Raw genomic sequence first — 21,014 nt, 5'->3', positions numbered from 1 at the left:
GAATCCGGCCTCGGGCATGGATGTGTGTGATGTCCTTAGGTTAGTTAGGTTTAAGTAGTTCTAAGTTCTAGGGGACTGATGACCTCAGAAGTTAAGTCGCATAGTGCTCAGAGCCATTTGAACCATTTGACTACCATCACTGTCACTTTTTCTCACTTCAAGAGACATTGCGGAGAAGTTTGGATGTTAATCCACTATATCCCTCAAATTCTGATGCTCAAGAACTTCGTACACCACCATCTCTCTTTCCTCCCTGGCAGCGAACATTTTATCCAGAACTGTTTCACTGAAGAAACTCGTACTGCGCTTCCTCCTTCAGATTATCACACGACCGTGTAAATGCATCGCTCAATAGAGGAAAGGTCACGCCACTTGATGGTATACCAGTACTGTTCTACATATCTAATGCCCCTCTTATACCAACAGTGTACCACACACCACTGGAAGTTCGAAGTGTTTCTAGTGACTGGATAAAAGCCTAGGTAATTTCCGTTTACAAGAAGGGTCGACCAACAGGCACGAAACTATATGACTGCATCTCCGCCGTTGGTCTATTGTAGAATTTCGGAAAATATGATATGCTCGCATGCTATGACATTTCTGGAGACCGAAATTCTGTGACGAAATCAACATGGGTACCGAAAACAACGACCTTGCTAACCCAGCTCGCTCTGTTCACCCAGCAGACACAGAAATCACAGATGCAGCGCCCAGGCTCATGCCGTGTACCTTGACTTGCGGAAGGCGTTCCATGCAGTTTCGCACCGCCCCCTAATGAACAGAATATGAGCGTACGGAATATCAGACCAGCCATGTGACTGGATTCAAGACTTTCTTACGAACACAATACAGCATGTTATTCTCAACGGAGATAAATCTTCACGCGTACGTACCCCAAGGGAGAGTTATAGGACCATCAATCTTCATAAAATACACTCCTGGAAATTGAAATAAAAACACCGTGAATTCATTGTCCCAGGAAGGAGAAACTTTATTGACACATTCCTGGGGTCAGATACATCACATGATCACACTGACAGAACCACAGGCACATAGACACAGGCAACAGAGCATGCACAATGTCGGCACTAGTACAGTGTATATCCACCTTTCGCAGCAATGCAGGCTGCTATTCTCCCATGGAGACGATCGTAGAGATGCTGGATGTAGTCCTGTGGAACGGCTTGCCATGCCATTTCCACCTGGCGCCTCAGTTGGACCAGCGTTCGTGCTGGACGTGCAGACCGCGTGAGACGACGCTTCATCCAGTCCCAAACGTGCTCAATGGGGGACAGATCCGGAGATCGTGCTGGCCAGGGTAGTTGACTTACACCTTCTAGAGCACGTTGGGTGGCACGGGATACATGCGGACGTGCATTGTCCTGTTGGAACAGCAAGTTCCCTTGCCGGTCTAGGAATGGTAGAACGATGGGTTCGATGACGGTTTGGATGTACCGTGCACTATTCAGTGTCCCCTCGACGATCACCAGTGGTGTACGGCCAGTGTAGGAGATCGCTCCCCACACCATGATGCCGGGTGTTGGCCCTGTGTGCCCCGGTCGTATGCAGTCCTGATTGTGGCGCTCACCTGCACGGCGCCAAACACGCATACGACCATCATTGGCACCAAGGCAGAAGCGACTCTCATCGCTGAAGACGACACGTCTCCATTCGTCCCTCCATTCACGCCTGTCGCGACACCACTGGAGGCGGGCTGCACGATGTTGGGGCGTGAGCGGAAGACGGCCTAACGGTGTGCGGGACCGTAGCCCAGCTTCATGGAGACGGTTGCGAATGGTCCTCGCCGATACCCCAGGAGCAACAGTGTCCCTAATTTGCTGGGAAGTGGCGGTGCGGTCCCCTACGGCACTGCGTAGGATCCTACGGTCTTGGCGTGCATCCGTGCGTCGCTGCGGTCCGGTCCCAGGTCGACGGGCACGTGCACCTTCCGCCGACCACTGGCGACAACATCGATGTACTGTGGAGACCTCACGCCCCACGTGTTGAGCAATTCGGCGGTACGTCCACCCGGCCTCCCGCATGCCCACTATACGCCCTCGCTCAAAGTCCGTCAACTGCACATACGGTTCACGTCCACGCTGTCGCGGCATGCTACCAGTGTTAAAGACTGCGATGGAGCTCCGTATGCCACGGCAAACTGGCTGACACTGACGGCGGCGGTGCACAAATGCTGCGCAGCTAGCGCCATTCGACGGCCAACACCGCGGTTCCTGGTGTGTCCGCTGTGCCGTGCGTGTGATCATTGCTTGTACAGCCCTCTCGCAGTGTCCGGAGCAAGTATGGTGGGTCTGACACACCGGTGTCAATGTGTTCTTTTTTCCATTTCCAGGAGTGTAAGTACATGACCTAACGTATAGAATAGAGTTCCGTGAGGCTATTCGTGAATGATGCTGTTTCAGTCAAAACGCTAGAAAACTGTACCGAAATGCAGAACGACTTGCCGAGGGTCAACGCCTGGTGCAGGAATTGGCTGTTGACCCTCAAAATAAATTAATGTATTGTAGAGTGCATAAATCGCTAGAAAGACCCAGCATCGTACGATTGCAGAACAGTCGCTGGAAGCAGTCACAACTATGAAATATCTATGACTATGCGTACGGAGCCAAGGGCAAATGCTAGACTGAGATTCAGGAAATGTATTCCACCGACTAAGGAGGTAGTTCACAAAACCCTCGTTCGACCACTACTTGAATATAACAGATGGGAGAGACAGTGGAAATAACGGAGATCCAAAAAAGAGCAGCGTGTTTCGTTACAGGTTCATTTAGTAAGGGCGAAAGCGTCATGGAGATGGACAGCCAACTCCAGTGGCACACTGTGCAACAGAGGCTTTCCACATCAATATTTGGTTTGCTGTTAAAATTCCAAGAGCGCACGATCCGAGAAGAGTCAATTACTGTATTGTTTCACCCTTTGTAAATTTCTAAAATAGCGTCCTTGTTAAATTGGGTTCAGATGAGAAGTATTAATAGTTAACTCCAAATTACTGTTATTTTTATAAGAGTATTTGAAATGACAAAAGTTATTGATTATCTTTTCGTTTCCGCCCCAGAAGAACAGGCAATTGAAGACCTTGGTGCAAAAACGGGATAACTCACATTCTTCAGCAAACACAGAAAACTAATTTTAAAAAATCCATTGTATTTCAAGCTGTTATTTATACAGGTTTGGTAAGGGTCTAAAGGTTACTTTGGAGGCGCAAAAGCAAGAAGTGCACTCTTTTTCCTTCATACAGCATTAAACAAATTGGTTTACAGAAAAAAATGGAGTTATCCCCTGCTTGCACCGAGGTGTTCAGTTGTTTAATTTGTTTAATGAAAAACTTTTAGTTTATTTTGACGCAAGATTAAGTTAGGAAGAAGGCTGAACACTTTCAATTATTATCACAATTGCTAAATTGCTAGTAAGGCTTGTTTAGTAATCAAAACGTCCTCGGTCCCGAGATCGAAATCCACCACCGTTTAACTTTTCATTAATAGTCAGAACTGGCGGCAGAAGACTTCCAGATAAGATGTCACTCTCATTCTGCCAACGGCCTTGTCAAATAGGGCGAAGGAGTGAACAGAGGTTCAGGGTACTCTCTTGTCCGTGGTGTGGGAAACTGCCCCTAAAGGCGGAAGAATCAGCAATGATCAACGGCATAAGGATGTAGAAGGCAATGGAAACCACTGCATTAAAGACACATAACGAGTTTCCACAGACCATGTGGCCTGTAACTAAAAAAGTGTCATAATGATCACTCCATTGGCAAAAGATTCCGGAATAGTCCCCCATTCGGATCTCCAGGAGGGGGACTGGCAAGTTCAGGTGACCATGAGAAAAAGATTCAATAAACGACGAAAATATAACGTTCTACGAGTCGGGGCGTGGAACTTCAGAAGCTTGAACGTGGTAGCGAAGCTAGAGAATCTGAAAATGGAAATGCAAAGGCTCAGTTTAGATATAGTAAGGTTCAGTGAAGTGAAATAGAAAGAAGACAAGGATTTCTGGTGAGATGAGTATAGGGTACAGTCAGGCGAATATAGAATCATATCAACAGTAGCAGGAAATGTTATAATGGGAGTCGGATTCGTTATGAATAGGAAGGTAGGGCAGAGAGTGTGTTACTGTGAACAGTTCAATAATAGTGTTGTTCTCATCAAAATCGGCAGCAAACCAAAACCGACGACTATAGTTCAGGTGTACATGCCGACGTCGCAAGCTGAAGAGATAGAGAAACTACACGAGTATGTTGAAAGGCTAATACAGTACGTAAATGGAGTTGAAAATCTAATAGTCATGGAGGACTGGAATGCGGTTGTAGGGGAAGAAGTAAAAGAACAGTTTACAGGAGAATATGAACGTGGGAAATGGAATGAAAGAGGAGAAAGACTAATTGAGTTCTGCAATAAATTTCAGCTAGTAATAGCGAATACACTGTTCAAGAATCACTGGAGGAGGAAGAGGTGTACTTGGAAAAGGTCGTGTGATACGGGAGGATTTCAGTTAGATTGCATCATGGTCAGACAGAGATTTCGAAATCAGATATTGGATGTTAAGGAGTACCCAGGAGCAGATATAGATTCGGTTCACAATTCTGTTGTGATGAAGAGTAGGCCGAAGTTTAAGAGACTAATAATGAAGAATTAATACGGAAATACTATGGAATAACGAGATACGCTTGAAATTTTCTAAGGCTATAAATACAGCAATAAGGAATAGCTCAGTAGGTAATTCAGTTGAAGACGAATGGACATCTCTAAAAAGGGGAGTCACAGAAGATGGAAAGCAAAATATAGGTTCAAAGAAGGTAACTGCGAAGAAACCATGAGTAACAGAAGAAATACTTCAGTTGATCGATGAAAGAAGGGAGTATAAAATTGTTCGTAAACATTCAGGAATACAGAAATACAAGACGCTTAAGAATGAAATAAATCGGAAGTGCAGGGAAGCTAAGGCGAAATCGCTACATGAAAAATTTGAAGAAATCTAAAAAGAAGGACTGACTCAGCAATGGGAATGTGAAAACAGCCTTCGGTGAATTTAAAAGGCAAGAGTGGTAACATTAAGAGTGCAACGGGAATTTCCATTTTTAAATGTAGAGGAGAGATCGGATAAGAGGAAAGAATACATGATGGAGAAGATTAGTCTGATGTGATAGACGAAGAAACAGGAGTCGATTTAGAAGAGATAGGGGATCCCGGGATTCTGATAGCGAGATTATCGCACAATCAGCTTAACAGCTCATACATCCAAGTTGCTGACGAGATTAACATACAGAGGAATGGAAAAGAAAATGTAGGATGTGTTAGATTACGATCAGTTTGGCTTTAGCAAAGGTAAAGGCGCCAGAGAGGGAATTCTGACGTTGAGGCTGATAATGGAAGCAAGACTAAAGAAACATCTAGAAACGTTCATAGGATTTGTCGACCTGGAGAAAGCGTTCGACAGTGTAAAATGGTTAAGTTGTTCCATATAATGAGTAAAATAGGGCTAAGCTATAGGGAGAGATGGGTAACACACAATATGTATATACATGGTGCTCCATTGATAGTGACCGGGCCAAATATCTCAAGAAATAAGTATCAAACGAGAAAACTACAAAGAACGCAATTCGTCTAGCTTGAAGGGGGAAACCAGATGGCGCTATGTTTGGCCCGCTAGATGGCGCTGCCATAGGTCTAACGGATATCAACTGCGTTTATTTAAATAGGAACCCCCATTTTTATTACATATTCGTGTAGTACGTAAAGAAATATGAATGATTTAGTTGGACCACTTTTTTCGCTTTGTGATAGATGGCGCTGTAATACAAACGTTTAAGTACGTGGTATCACGTAACATTCCGCCAGTTCGGACGGTACTTGCTTCGTGATACATTACCCGCGTTAAAATGGACCGTTTACCAATTACGGTAAAGGTCGATATCGTGTTGATGTATGGCTATTGTGATGAAAATGCCTAACGGGCGTGTGCTATGTATGCTGCTCGGTATCCTGGACGACATCATCCAAGTGTCCGGACCGTTCGCCGGATAGTTACGTTATTTAATGAAACAGGAAGCGTTCAGCCACATGTGAAATGTCAACCACGACCTGCAACAAATGATGATGCCCAACTATGTGTTTTAGCGGCTGTCGCGGCTAATCCGCACATCAGTAGCAGACAAATTGCGCGATAATGGTTGGTTCAAATGGCTCTGAGCACTATGGGACTTAACATCTGTGGTCCTCAGTCCCCTAGAACTTAGAACTACTTAAACCTAACTAACCTAAGTACATCAGACACATCCATGCCCGAGGCAGGATTCGAACCTGCGACCGTAGCGGTCACGCGGTTCCAGACTGAAGCGCCTAGAACCGCACTGCGCGAGAATCGGGAATCTCAAAAACGTCGGTGTTGAAAATGCTACATCAAAATCTATTGCACCCTTACCATATTTCTATGCATCAGGAATTGAATGGCGACGAATTTGAACGTCGTGTACAGTTCTGCCACTGGGCACAAGAGAAATTGCAGGACGATGACAGATTTTTTGCACGCGTTCTATTTAGCGACGAAGCGTCATTCACCAACAGCGGTAACGTAAATCGGCATAATATGCACTATTGGGCAACGGAAAATCCACGATGGCTGCGACAAGTGGAACATCGGCGACCTAGGTGGGTTATTGTATGGTGTGGCATTATGGGAGGAAGGATAATTGGCCCCCATTTTATCGAGGGCAATCTAAATGGTGCAATATATGCTGATGTTACTACAAGACGTTTCAATGCATGACAGGATGGCGATGTGCTTCCAGCATGATGGATGTCCGGCACATAGCTCGAGTGCGGTTGAAGCGGTATTGAATAGCATATTTCATGACAGGTGGATTGGTCGTCGAAGCACCATGGCCCACACGTTCACCGGATATGACGTCCCCGGATTTCTTTCTGATGGGAAAGTTGAAGGATATTTGCTGTCGTGATCCACCGACAACGCCTGACAACATGCGTCAGCGCATTGTTAATGCATGTGCGAACATTACGGAAGGCAAACTACTCGGTGTTAGAGGAATGTCGTTCACGTATTGCCAAATGCAGTGGGTTGATGGACATCATTTTGAGCATTTATTGAATTAATGTGGCATTTACAGGTAATCTCGCTGTAACAGCATGCGTTCTCAGAAATGATAAGTTCACAAAAGTACATGTATCACATTGGAACAAGCTAAATAAAATGTTCAAACGTACCTACGTTCTGTATTTTAATTTAAAAAACCTACGCGTTACCAGCTGTTCGTCTAAAATTGTGAGCCGGATGTTTGTGACTATTACAGCGCCATTTATCACAAAGCGAAAAAAGTGGTCCAACTAAATCATTCATATTTCTTTACGTACTACACGAATATGTAATAAAATTGGGGGTTCCTATTTAAATAAACGAAGTTGATATCAGTTTGACCTATGGCAGCGCAATTTAGCGGGCCAAACATAGCGCCATCTGGTTTCCTGCTTCAAACTAGACAAGTTTCGTTCTTTGTAGTTTTTTCGTTTGACGCTTATTTCGTGAGATATTTGGCCCAGTCACGATCAATAGACCACCCTGTATATGTAGTGAGGGTGTAGAACAGAAACTGGACTAAGCTTTTAGAGAAATGTCACAGTATTATATAAACAACTTCCTTAAGCCAGACCCGTCCAAAACACATGTCAGTGCCTTCTACCTTGGATCCTGGCAAGCGAACCGTAATCGTAACGTCTCTTGGAAGAATAGCACACTGAAGCCTACCGACAAACCATCTTACCTGGCTGTGGCGGTAAAAATATATCTGACATAGAGTTACCATTGTGAAAAGACGCGACAAAAGGTAACTGCCAGAAATAATATTCAGCGGAAACTAGGTAACATATGCCTGCCCAGTACGGTCCAGATCAACCTATGCAAAGAAGGTGGACATATGTCTTAGTAAAACATGTCGATTAACAACGGGATGCATAAAACCTACTTCGCTACCAGTACTATATAGAGCTGCTCGCTTTGCGAATCCCAACTCTCGGGGAACATCACATGAGTTCACAGAGAGTCTCACACAAACTATTGACGATCGGCGTCCCCTTTTTGGCAGTGAGTGTAAACCCGGACGATTCAAATTATGTAAAAGGTTCTTAGCCACGATAATAGAAGAACCATCAGCTGATTACACCAGCACAGGAAGTGCCCAGCGGATTCAGCACAAACTGGAAGACATGGAGGACATTGAACCGAATAAGGACAGGAGTGGCCCAAGTGAAGACAAATATGATTAGATGGGGTATTGGAACCACGGATCATAAGGGTGACTGTGGAGCTGTGCAGGATGTGGAGCATCTGTTAGCCTCCTCAAACTGTCCTGATAGGAGCAACCCCGACGATTTATGGCTGGACACTAAAGAAGCCTTGGACGTGACCCTATACTGGGCTGAAAGATTTTGACCTGGTTTCCGGACACAGAAAAGTAAAGTAAACAATATGTACAAGAGCCAAGAGGGAATAATAAGAGTGGACGACCAAAGCGAAGTGCTGCGATTAAAAAGTGTGTAAGACGGTGATGTAGTCTTTCGTCCCTACTGTTCAATCTGCACATCGAAGATGATGGACATAAAAGGTACTTTGAGGAGTGGGATTAAAATTCAAAGTGAAAGGATAACAATGATACGATTGGTTGATGACATTGCAGTCCTGGATGAAAGTGAAGAAGAATTACATGATTTGCTGGATGGAATGAAGAGTCTAAAAAGTATAGAATATGGATTGAGTAAATCGAAGAAAGACGAAAGTAATCAGAAGTAGAAACTTAACATCGGGATTGATGGTCACGAAGCAGATGAAGTTAAGGAATTCTGCTACCTAGGCAGCAAAATAAACAATGACGGACGGAGCAAGGAGAACCCAAAATTAGACTAGCACTGGCAAAAATGGAATTTCTGGCCAAGAGAAGTGTACTAGTATCAAACATATGCCTTAATTTGAGGAAGAAATTTCTGGGAATGTAGTTTGGAGCTCAGCATTGTATCGTAATGAAACATGGACTGTGGGAAAACTGGAAAATGAGAGAATGGAAGAATCTGACGTGTGGTACTACAGACGAATGTGGAAAATTAGGTGGACTAATAAAGTAAGGAATGAGGAGGTTCTGCGCAGAATCTTAGAGGAAAGGAATATGAGGAAAACACTGACAAGGTGAAGAGACAAGACAGTAGGACATCTGTTAAGACATTGGGGAATAACTTCCATGGTAGTAGAGGCAGCTGCATAGGGCGAAAACTGTAGAAGACAGAGATTGGAATAGATCCTAAATAACTGAAGACGTAGGTTGCGAGTGCTACTCTGGGATGAAGAATTTGGCACAGAAGAGGAATTCGTGGCGGGCCGCATCGAACGAGTTAGAAAACTGATGACTCAAAAAAGAAAAATTAAAAAAGGCTATTTTCTGACTTCTTTTAGTTTAAGCACGTTTAAGACTGATATTGCAAAAAACTGTCTGCAACTACTTATTAATAAGAAACGACTGAAATTATCTTACGAACTATTTGTAATTAAAATAGGTAGTCTAGCTTTTAGAGTCAGTCTTATCTTATCCTAGGGCTTGACAGCCCTCTTCACCGTTGATAGAAGGAATACGCGGGGGCAAATCAATGGTAAAACAATTCGATGGATTAGTGATCTAAATTCTAAACGAGCCCCTTTGGGTAGCAGCACGGTCTGAGGCGCCTTGTCACGATCCGTGCGGCTCCACCGGTAAGAGGTTCGAGTCCTTCCTCGGTTCAAAAAATGGTTCAAATGGCTCTGAGCACTATGGGACTTAACATCTATGGTCATCAGTCCCCTAGAACTTAGAACTACTTAAACCTAACTAACCTAAGGACACCACACAACACCCAGCCATCACGAGGCAGAGAAAATCCCTGACCCCGCCGGGAATCGAACCCGGGAACCCGGGCGTGGGAAGCGAGAACGCTACCGCACGACCACGAGATGCGGGCAGTCCTCCCTCGGGCGTGGTGTGTGTTGTCCATAGCGTAAGTTAGTTAAAGTTAGATTAAGTAGAGTGTAAACCTAGGGACAGATGACCTCATCAGTTTGGTCCCATAGGACCTTACCACAAATTTCCAAAAAATTTCTAAACGTGGTCACATAACCACAATCTTGAAAATAAATTGCTCTGCTAAACATTTTACGGCGAAAATACAGGTACAAAATTTTTAACCTGTTTCTGTTAATAATATGAAAGATTTTAGGAGCACTGCGCGTAGGGGAAAACAAGAAAAGTATGAAAGAGCAGCAAATTTCTGCCATTTACTGTCACGAGCTTCCATTTCAGAGTACAAGTACAGACCCCATTAACCATGAAGTGGGGTATTTAAACACAGTTTCTGAATAATTGAACACATTTCCTCTGTAAATTGACACTTGGAATTTGTTTCCGTTCTCATTCTTTCATGAACAATCATCTAATTGCTTCATTTATAATGCATTAAAAGAGCCAAAAATCTAAAATTACATGTTGTAACGCTTCACTTTTGTTGCGCATTCATTTAAACGTTAGAAATACGTTTGCTAGAGAAAATATTTGAAGGTTGCCAACGTCAAAATATCTGATACGTTTCAATTTCAATTTATCAAAAAAATGGTTCAAATCGCTCTGAGCACTATGGAACTTAACATCTGAGGTCATCAGTTCCCTAGACTTAGAACTACTTAAACCTAACTAACGTAAAGACAGAACAAACGTTCATGCCCGAGGTAGGATTCGAACCTGCGACCGTAGGAGCAGCGCGGTTCTGGACTAAAGCGCCTAGAACCGCTCGGCCTCAAAGACCGGCTTCAATTTATCAAAGTAGACTGAAGAGCCAAAGAAACTGGTACACCTGCCTAATACCGTGTAGGGCCCCCGCAACACAACGTGGCAGGAATAATGTCTGAAGTAGAGCTGGAGGGAACTGACACTATGAATCCTGCAGGGCTCTCCATAAATCCATTAGAGTACGAGGGGGTGGCGATCTCTTCTGAACAGCACGTTGCGAGGCATCGCATTTAAGCTCAGTAATGTTCACGTCTTTGGTTTGGCGGCCAGCGGAAGTGTTTAAACTCATAACAGTGTTCCTGGAGCCACTATGTAGCAGTTCTGGACGTGTGGGGTGTCGCATTGTCCTCTGGAATTGCTCAAGTCCGTTGGAATGTACAATGGACATGAATGGATACAGGTGATAAAGATAGGTTGCTTACGTAAGTGTCACCTGTCAGAGTCGTATATAGACGTATCAGGGGTCCCATATCACTCCAACTGCGTACGCCCCACACCATCACAGAGCCTCCACCAGCTTGAAGAGTCCCCTGCTGACATTCAGGGTCCATGGCTTCATGAGGCTGTCTCCATACCTGTACACGTCCATCCGATCTATACAATTTGAAACGAGACTCGTCCGACCAGGCAACATATTTCAGGTCATCAACAGTCCAATGACGGTGTTGAGGGCCCAGGCGAGGTGTAAAGCTTTATGCCGTGCAGTCATCAAGGGTACACGACTGGGCCTTTGGCTCCCAAGCCGCATATCGATTATTTCCTGATATTCACGGTGCACTCGTGAAATGGTCGTACGGGAAAATCCCTGCTTCATCGCTACCTCGGAGACGCTGTGTCCCATCACTCGTGCGCCGACTATAACACCAAGTTCAAACTCACTTAAATCTTGATAAAGTGACATTGTAGCACCAGTAACCGATCTAACAACTGTTATCTTATGTAGGTGTTGCCGGCCGCAGCGCCGTATTCTGCCTGTTTACATATCTCTGTAGTTGAATGCGCATGCCTATACCCGTTTCTTTGGCGCTTCAGTGTACATAGATAACATAGACGACTTATGCGTATATACCTATGAAAACATACTTTATACTACTTTCTGGAAGATGTTTCTTTACATAATTCAAACGTCGTCAAACGCTTGGATGGCGTCACCGTATCAGTTTCAAACTTCACTTACATTCAAACGTCGTGTAACTGATTCCCTTGACCGATGTGAAATGATACAAAATTATCTGCCAGTGTAATGGTGTCTTTTCATGGCATGCGTACTTTCAGATTTTCAATCACATTAATTTCGAGAACATTAATCTCTAAAAAAATGCACGGTAATCATTATTCCCTACAACTGTTTCCGATGGCGAAAGTAAATTACGAAGTAATACCTTGAGAACTGATAGCTGATGGCTGATAATGATCTGCTGCATCAGCCATTCGATTTACATTGTGAATCGCAGATAGGGCTGGTCACGCGCTACAGATATCTGCAGATGTCATTGGCGAAAGGCTGCTCGCCAGAGATTGGGCAGAAGAACGGCTGCATCGACCATCTTCTCTATAGTCGATACTTACAGACGAAAACAGCTAATGGATGTTTACACCTAACAGCTGAATAAAAGAAAAGTGGCAGTGTCTGGATGTATTGACAATCACTTTAGGCAGCTTTGGACGACTGATGTATTCATTCCCAAGTTTGTTTTCCTATACTGTACCTCATTCTAATTTTACTTTTTATTTTTTGTTTTATTTTGAGTCATCAGTCTTCTGATTGGTTTGAAGGCCCGCCCTCTCCCTAGCCCCCCCCCCCCTTCACCTCAGAATAGTACGTGCACACTATATCCTCAGTTATTTGTTGGATGTGTTCCGATCTCTGTGTCTTCCTCCACAGTGTTTAGCCTCTGCAACTCCGTACAGTACCATGGAAGTTATTCCCTGAAGTCTTTGGTGTCTTAACACGTCTTCTATCAACCTGCGCCTTTTTCTTGGCCGTGTGTCCCATATTTTTCTTTCTTCGCCAATTCTGAGGAGAATCTCCTCATTCGTTGCCTTATAAGTCTACCTAAGTTTCAACATTCTTCCGTAACACCACATCTCCGATGCTTCGATTGTCTTCTATGCCCGTTTTCCTGCAGTCCATTATTCACTACCATGCAAGACTGTGCTCCAAACTAAGTTCTCAGAAATTTCTTCCTCTAATTAACGCCTATGTTTGATACTAGCAGACTTCTCTTGGCCAGGAGTGCCCTCTTTTCCTGTGCTAGTCTACTTTTTATTTCCTCCTTGATTCATTCGTCATGCGTTATTTTGCTTTCAAGGCAATAAAATTCATTGACTCCGTCTACTTTTTGATTACCAACTATGACGTTAAGTGTCTCGCTGTTTTCATTCATGCTGTTTCTAACTGCTTTTTAATTTCTTCTGTGTTTTCAATACATATTCCGTACTCATTAAACTGCTCATTCCTTTCAACAGATCTGCTAATACTTTTTTCAAATACAAAGATGACAACATTGTCATAAGCAAATCTCATTGATATCCTTTCATCATAAACTTTATTCCACTTTTTAAACTTTCTTGTATTTCCGTCATTGCTTTTTCGATGGACAGATTAAGCAATAGGATCGAATAACTGCCCTCCTGTCTTACCACTCTTTTGAATCCGGGCAGTTGCTCCCTCTTGGTTTCTGTACGTATTGTGTATTACTCGTCTACTCCTATTATTGTTCCCAGAATTTCTAAAACCTCCGCCATTTTCCATATCGACAGATCATATGAACGTGTCCCGACTGTTCTTCAGTCTAGCTGCCATTATCAAGCACAACGTCAGGATTGCCTCTCTGGTGCCTTTATATTTCCAAAAGCCAAACTCATCCTCATCTAATAGTTCCTCAATGCTCTCATTCTATTGCATATTATTCTTGTCAATAGCCTGCATGCATGATCTGTTAAGCTTCTTTTGCAATAGTTGTGCGATAGTCCTCGCCGTTATCTACTCCTGCTGTCTTCGAAACTGGGTGGATGGTATTTTCCAGAAAATCTGATGGTAACTTCAATAGTCGTTTGGTTTCCATTGCCCCCATCGATCTATCCATTCTATCTTATTTAATTTCCAGTCTACCAACCGCTTTTAAATTCTAACTCTAATACTTGATCTCCTATCTATTCCATTTCAACTCTAATTTCTTCTTCTAGCACGTCGACTACTTCCCGCCCTCCTCCCTCAGAGAGTCTTTCTGTCTACTCTTTCCAGCTATCCACTACGTCCTCTGCGTTTAACGGAGGAATTCCCATTACGCTTTTAATTTCACCAAAGATTTTTTTGACTTTTTTATATGTTGAGTCAGTCTGTCCAACTACCATTTCTTTTTTCCGTTTCATTTCAGTTTTCTTGCAGGCCTTTCGTATGGCTTTCCTGCTCTTCCCATTTATTTCATTACTAAGTGATGTATATTGCTGTATTCTTGTCTTTTCCTGAATATTTTATATTTCTTTCTTTCGTCTATATACTGAAGTGTTTCGTCTGTTAACCAAGATTTCGTTGCAGTTACCTTCCTGGTATCGATCTCTGTCTGTCTAATACCTGTGATAGCTCTTTCTAGATATGTCCACTCCTCTTCGACTGAACTGCCTACTATGATATTCCTTATCGCAGAATCCAAATCTTCAGCGAGCTTCAAACGCTTCTCATCATTCTTCACTACTTAAGTATCCCACTCCTTCCACACTGATTCTTCACTTATTTTTAACTTCAGTCTACTTTTCATAATTACTAAATTGTGATCTGAATCTATATCTATTCTTGGGTACGCATTATAGTCTAGTACCTGATTTCGGAAATTCAGTCTGACCATGATGTAATCCAGCTGGAATCTTCCCGTAACTCTAGGCCATTTCCAAGTGTACCTCCCCGTCTTGTAATTCTTGAGCAGTTAGCTGCAATCTATTGCAGAACCCAATTAGTCTTTCTCCTCTCTGATTCCTGCCACTCTTCCGTAACTCTTGCTTCTGTTCCTTCACCTAAAACCACATTCCCCATAATTATTAGATTTTCACCTCCCTTTACGTACTGAATTCCCCATATACTTTCTCTGTCTCACCTTCTTCCGCTTGCGACGCTGGCATCTATACCTTAAGTATCGTTGTTGGCGTTGGCCTGCTGTCGAATCTGATGAGAACAATCCTATCACTGAGCTATTCACAACAACTCACTCTTCTCTCTACCTTCCTATTCGTGATGAATCTTATTCCAGTTACACCATTTTCTGCTACTGTTGACATGATTCTATATTCGCCCGACCGTATATCCTTATCTTCTTTCCATTTCACTTCATTGATCCCACTATAGGCAGACTGAACCTTTACTTTTCTGTTTTCAGATTTTCTAGTTTACCAACGCTTTGCCGTGGTGGTAACACCGGTTCCCGTCAGATCACCGAAGTTAAGCGCTGTAGTGATGGGCTCACACTTGGATGGGTGACCATCCGATATGCCGAGCGCTGTTAGCAAGCGGGGTTCACTCAGTCCTTGTGAGGCAAACTGAGAAGCTACTTGATTGAGAAGTAGCGGCTCCGATCTCGGAAACTGACATACGGCCGGGAGAGCGGTGTGCTGACCACATGCCCGTCCATATACGCACCCAGTGACGCCTATGGGCTGAGAATGAGACGGCGGCCGGTCGGTACCGTTGGGCCTTCATAGCGTGTTCGGGAGGAGTTTAGTTTCGTTTTTAGATTTTCCAGTTTCCCCCACAACGTTCAGATGTCCAACATTCCACGCTCCGAGTCGTAGAGTATTGCCCTTTCATTTATTATTCTATCTCTTTGCTCATGGTTTACAGCTTATCAATAAACAGCGATAGATTAGGTCAACAGCTGAGCAAGATGCTGTAGGGTTTTATGATCATTATATGAGCACTCCTTTCGATAGTACACGGTAATTTCTTTATTGAGAAGATCTTTATGAGTGAGTTAGATAGGAGGACTGCATTGCATACAAATCTCCACTCACAGAAATCGCTTTATATGTAGGTCTATATACATGTGAGAGGCCTGACTTACCAGATATTCTTCTTATGGGCCCTGTCTGCAAACAAAATGTTAGTGTCTCACGAATAAAATTGAGGGCGACTTGAGAGGCATGCTGCCTTTTCATTTTAATCAAAACCTCTCAAAGGCGCCATCACTATGACGAGACCCAATAGAAACAACTTCGAATAATATAGTGAGTTACAGTGACGTATCGCTATGTCTCTGTCGTCGTGTTATGTCGTTTCCCAATAGTGGCATTGCGTAATGTGAAAAAAAAAATGAAACTCCGATTCCCGTGAGGCTGTACATTTCGCAGGACTTGAAGAAGACTACTTGGTCAGTCGTCGAAATATTGTGCTAAAAACGGAAACGAGATCTCGACTAAATAAACGGAAGTGCGGCGTTAATCACGCCAAGAAAACGTAAGAGATCACCAAGATTTACTCTGCAGGAAGGAGATGTTCCACAAGGTGGACAAGCTCCGTCAGGAGAAAGTTCGATTTCTCAGTACGCTGATCTTCCTAAAAAAGGTGTCGAGATCAACAAGTTACACCTACGTTCACCAAAATCAAACATCGCGTTAACACACCAGCGGCCAATAGGACAATACGGCGTGAAGATCTGGCGCTAGTACGCAAGAGAATTCGTAACACCCGACGAATCCTAGACGCCAGTTCAAAAGAGAGTCTTCAGTCCCATTTTTACATGTCAGCTACATCCTCTGCAGATCATTCGGAGTGGGTTAACAATATACTCACAAGCATAATAAATGCAGCTGAAATCGTCTGCACTCCAGATATCAAAATTTGATCTCTTGAACGAAAAGGCAAGACACTATCCGGTGAGCTATACAGTAATTATTCTCATTGGCGAACATGAACACGATGATACCGGGAATATCCTTGCTAAAGGGATAAATTTCGTGCCCACGCCAAAGGCGCTACCGCTAGCAGATTACACCGACTCCGTGGAGAATGTTGCAGCTTCGCTCCCGACGAAAGCATCAGTAGAGGTTCACCATGGAACCTACGGAGCACTTACCAAAGTGGCAAAGCTGAAATTCAACATCTCCAAAAAAAACGTGTAGTGCTGAGAAGTCTACGGAAGAGCAAGGAAACTGTAATTCTGCCACCTGTCAAGGTTAACGTTACTGTCCAACTATCGCTTGTGGACTACAACACAAGAATTTTTTTTCTTTTAAATGATGTTGCCAATAGACAGGTAGCTGTCGATCCCACGAATGATATCTAGAGGAATATGATGGCTCTTCTCTTTGAGTCAGACTTGCAATCTAACGTCATTAAGGGTCTCAGAACACGAGCAGCTGTGCCCCCGCGACTATATGGCCCTGCGAAGGTACACAAGGAAGATATTCCTCTAATCCTAAGAGTAAGTGATATGCGTGTACCTATATGCCACCTGGCAGAATACCTGAAACACATCCTCAACTAATATATGGGGAAGCGTGAATACCACATTCGCAATTTTGCTAGCTTTGTACACAACAACAGCTGCGTTTCGTGGAATGGGATATTATGATCACGTTCTATGTACACTCTCTCTTTACAAGTAACCCACATCATAAATTGTCCGAACTAAATCCCGAAAACTTTGCCCATAGTTCCACTGAACGTTTTAGGTTCATTACTGAGTCAACTTACTTTCGGTCCGACAAAAAAATATGAAGAAGCTAATGTGTTAGTCAAGAGAAACCTGGATGGAAGCAGACATCTGTCTCAACGCTTCGATCCACCACCATCCTTCATAAAGAAATTCGGCGCTAAAGATTCTGGACCATCGAGGTGCAACACTTTCCGACAAGGAGAGCCTCGTCGAAAAATTACACGTAAGAATTGTAATCCGAAGGATAGGTAAACTGAGAGGACATTACAGTCGAAATCATGAATGTTCGAGAAAGAGAACAGTCGAGGAAAGGTGCAAGAAATTTCAACAGCACACCCAACCAAAACAAGCAAGCACATCAGCTGTCGCTGAGCATTACCTTGAACATACAATGAGGCAACAGACGTCATGGGATCGTGATATACACATAAACAGATGGCGGTAGTATCGCGTACACAAGATACAAAAGGGCAGTGCATTAGCTTAGCTGTCATTTGTACTCAGGTCATTCATGTGAAAAGCTTTCCGATGTGGTTATGGCCACACGACATGAATTAACGGACGTTGAACGCAGAGACGGGAAGTAACAGACTTTGAACGCGGAATGGTCATTGGAGCTAGATGCATGGGACATTTCATTTCGGAAATCGTTAGAAAATTCAGTATTCAGAGAATACCAAATTTCAGGCATTACTTCTCACCACGGACAACGCAGTGGCCGAGGACCGTCACTAAATGACCAAGAACAGCGGCGTTTGCGTAGAGTTGTCAGTGCTAAAAGAGAAGCACCACTTCGTGAAATACCCGCAGAAATCAGTGTAGGAAGTAATACGCACGTATCCTTTGGGACAGTGCGGCGAAACCTGGCGTTAACGAGCTATGGCTGCAGACGACCGATGCGACTGTCATCGCTAACAGCACAACATCGCCTGCAGCGCCTCTCCTGGGCTCGTTTCGACATCGATTGGACCCTAGACGACTGTAAAACCGTGGCCTGGTCAGATGAGTCCCGATTTCAGTTGGTAAGAGCTGATACTACGATTCGAGTATGGCGCAGACCCTACGAAGCAATGTACCTAAGCCGTCAACAAGGCACTGTGCAACATAGTTTTTCTTCTTAACGGTGTGGACTGAGTATACATGGAATGCACAGATCATTGACTTCAAGTGGTTGTGATCAGCTACTTGAAGACCATTTTCGGCCATTCATGGAATTCATGTTCCTCAACAATGATAGAATTTTTATGGATGACAATGCGTCAAATGGTTCAAATGGTTCTGAGCACTATGGGACTTAACATCTGAGGTCATCAGTCCCCTAGAACTCAGAAATACTTAAACCTAACTAACCTAAGGACATCACACACATCCATGCCCGATGCAGGATTCGAACCTGTGACCGTAGCGGTCGCGCGGTTCCAGACTGAAGCGCCTAGAACCGCTCGGCCACACCGGCCGGCGACAATACGTCATTTCAGCAGGCTACAATTTTTCGCGATTCGTTTGAGAAACATTCCGAACGTTTCGAGCGAACCAATTGGCACCCAGATCGCCCGACGTGAATCCCTCGAACATATGTGGAACATAACCAAGAAGTCAGTTAGTGCACAATATCCTGCACCTGCAACACTTTCGCAGTTGTGGACTATTATAGAGGCAGCATGGCCCAATATTTCTGCAGGTGACTTCCAATGACTTATTGAGTCCATACCACGTCGAGTTGCTGCACTACGCCGAGCAACAGGAGGTCCGACACGATATTAAGGCCGGCCGCGGTGGCTGAGCGGTTCTAGGCGCTTAGTCAATGAACATAAAGAACACAACTGTGTAGCTAATTTTAGAATAACAGGTGGTGGTATGGAAGTTCATGGAGAACAACAAATATTTCATCCCTCTGTAGAAACAAGAGGTATACCAAATATTTGGGCGATGGTGACAGTAAGGCATACAACATGTGGTGAACTCTAAGCCATATGGAGATGCCATTATTAGCAAAATAGAATGTGTAGGCCATGTTCAAAAACGTTTGGGAACATGGCTGAGAAAACTGTTGATATAAGACGAAAAAAATTAGAAGATGGAAAATTGTTGACTGGACAGGGTCAGGTAACTAAAACTGAAATAGAAAACTTGCAGGTATACTATGGGCAGGCAGTTAGGAGAAATAAAGAAAATCTGGAGGCAACGAAGAGAGATGCTTGGGCCATATTTTTCCATAAGTCCTCTACTGATGGTAAGCCATGTCATGGATTGTGTCTATCAGAAGAAAATTCGTGGTGCAAATACAATAGGGCTTAGGCAACTGGAGAATCTAATTCTCACCAGCATTCTCTTCCTGCTGTTGTTATTACAGCAATTAAACCTATTTTCAGAGACTTGGCTCATCCGGACCTAAGGAATTGTCTGCATGGGCAGACACAGAACCCAAATGAATGTTTTAGCAGCATAATTTGGAACCGCCTTCCTAAAACTGTATTTGTAGGCATGCATACAATCAAACTAGGAGTTCATGATGCTGTTATTACATTCAATTTGGGTAATAGTGGAAAGTGTTGGGTACTGAAAAAGCTGGGAATTAATCCTGGTGAAAATATGATCAGTGGGCTGCAACATTGCGATAAAATGAGGATAGCCGATGCAGACAGGTCTGCATCTAATATGGCCAAACATCCAGGAAGGTGAAAAAGAAGCTGTAAGACCTGCTAGAGGCCAAAGAAGGGCAATCATACGCAGCAGGACAGTTTTAATTAACTGTAACCAACAAATTTCAAAAGTTTTTCTTTAAAGTCAATTTCCCGCAAACTAAAATTTTCAGTATATGTGCCCCATTATATCAGAAACTATCATAGACAAATGAATGAAATTTTCAGAGGCTCTGGATAACATTAAAAGCCACCTCTGGTACTACATTCATTAATATTCCTCCATTAGGAAGTTCACAAAAAAAAAAATTCTGCAGAAAAAACTTAATATTTTTTGTTAATAAATTTAAAAAAGTATTTCTTAAAAACCATAAAATGGATAAAGTAGATTTTAGTATACTTGACTCTATTAGCATCATGTAACATACAGTAAAAATATTAAGATCCTGCATCAAATAGTTTTTTTTTCAGAAATGGATCAAATACTTGCCTAAATTAACATGGGTTAGATAGGCAGGGTGTGGTCCCCTTAAGTCTGTCTGTACCTGTATCACAGTTAGGGATGCACACGAACTCACCTGTTAGGGCGGCAACGAGCTGCAGCGGAAAGCGACGCATGTCGTCCTCTGTTATGCGTCTTCGACGGAGTGTGTATTCTCAGCCTTCCTTTCTACCCTGGAGCACTCGGGAATCGCCTCTCAATCCGTGTATCAGTAATCAACATACTTATATACGAAAGCCTGATAAATGCGTGTCAGGTGCGGTCGTAGTTATCTGTGTTTGTCATCTGGAACACTCGCTTGCTCCTGCATGACATAGCAGGCCACTGTAAATACGTCGTCATTCTGACCAAGTCCACAGGCACAAGCGTCTGGAAGGAATGCTTACAGCGCTACG

General features: G+C 43.5%; 1 protein-coding gene across 1 annotated transcript in view; it reads right to left on the bottom strand.

The window, feature by feature from the left end:
• Positions 1–20,735, bottom strand: part of LOC126260560 (facilitated trehalose transporter Tret1-like) — a 70,412-nt gene extending 49,677 nt beyond the window's left edge. Inside the window, exon 1 of the mRNA XM_049957894.1 lies at positions 20,696–20,735. Coding sequence (XP_049813851.1) covers positions 20,696–20,735 — 40 coding nt within the window. The remainder of the gene's footprint in view (positions 1–20,695) is intronic.
• Between the last annotated feature and the right edge of the window lie 279 nt (positions 20,736–21,014).

The sequence above is a fragment of the Schistocerca nitens genome, chromosome 5 (assembly GCF_023898315.1).
Source record: "Schistocerca nitens isolate TAMUIC-IGC-003100 chromosome 5, iqSchNite1.1, whole genome shotgun sequence".
NCBI classification, from domain to species: domain Eukaryota; kingdom Metazoa; phylum Arthropoda; class Insecta; order Orthoptera; family Acrididae; genus Schistocerca; species Schistocerca nitens.
Note: the sequence above shows the minus strand (reverse complement) of the source record. Positions and strands in the feature narration are given on the sequence as shown.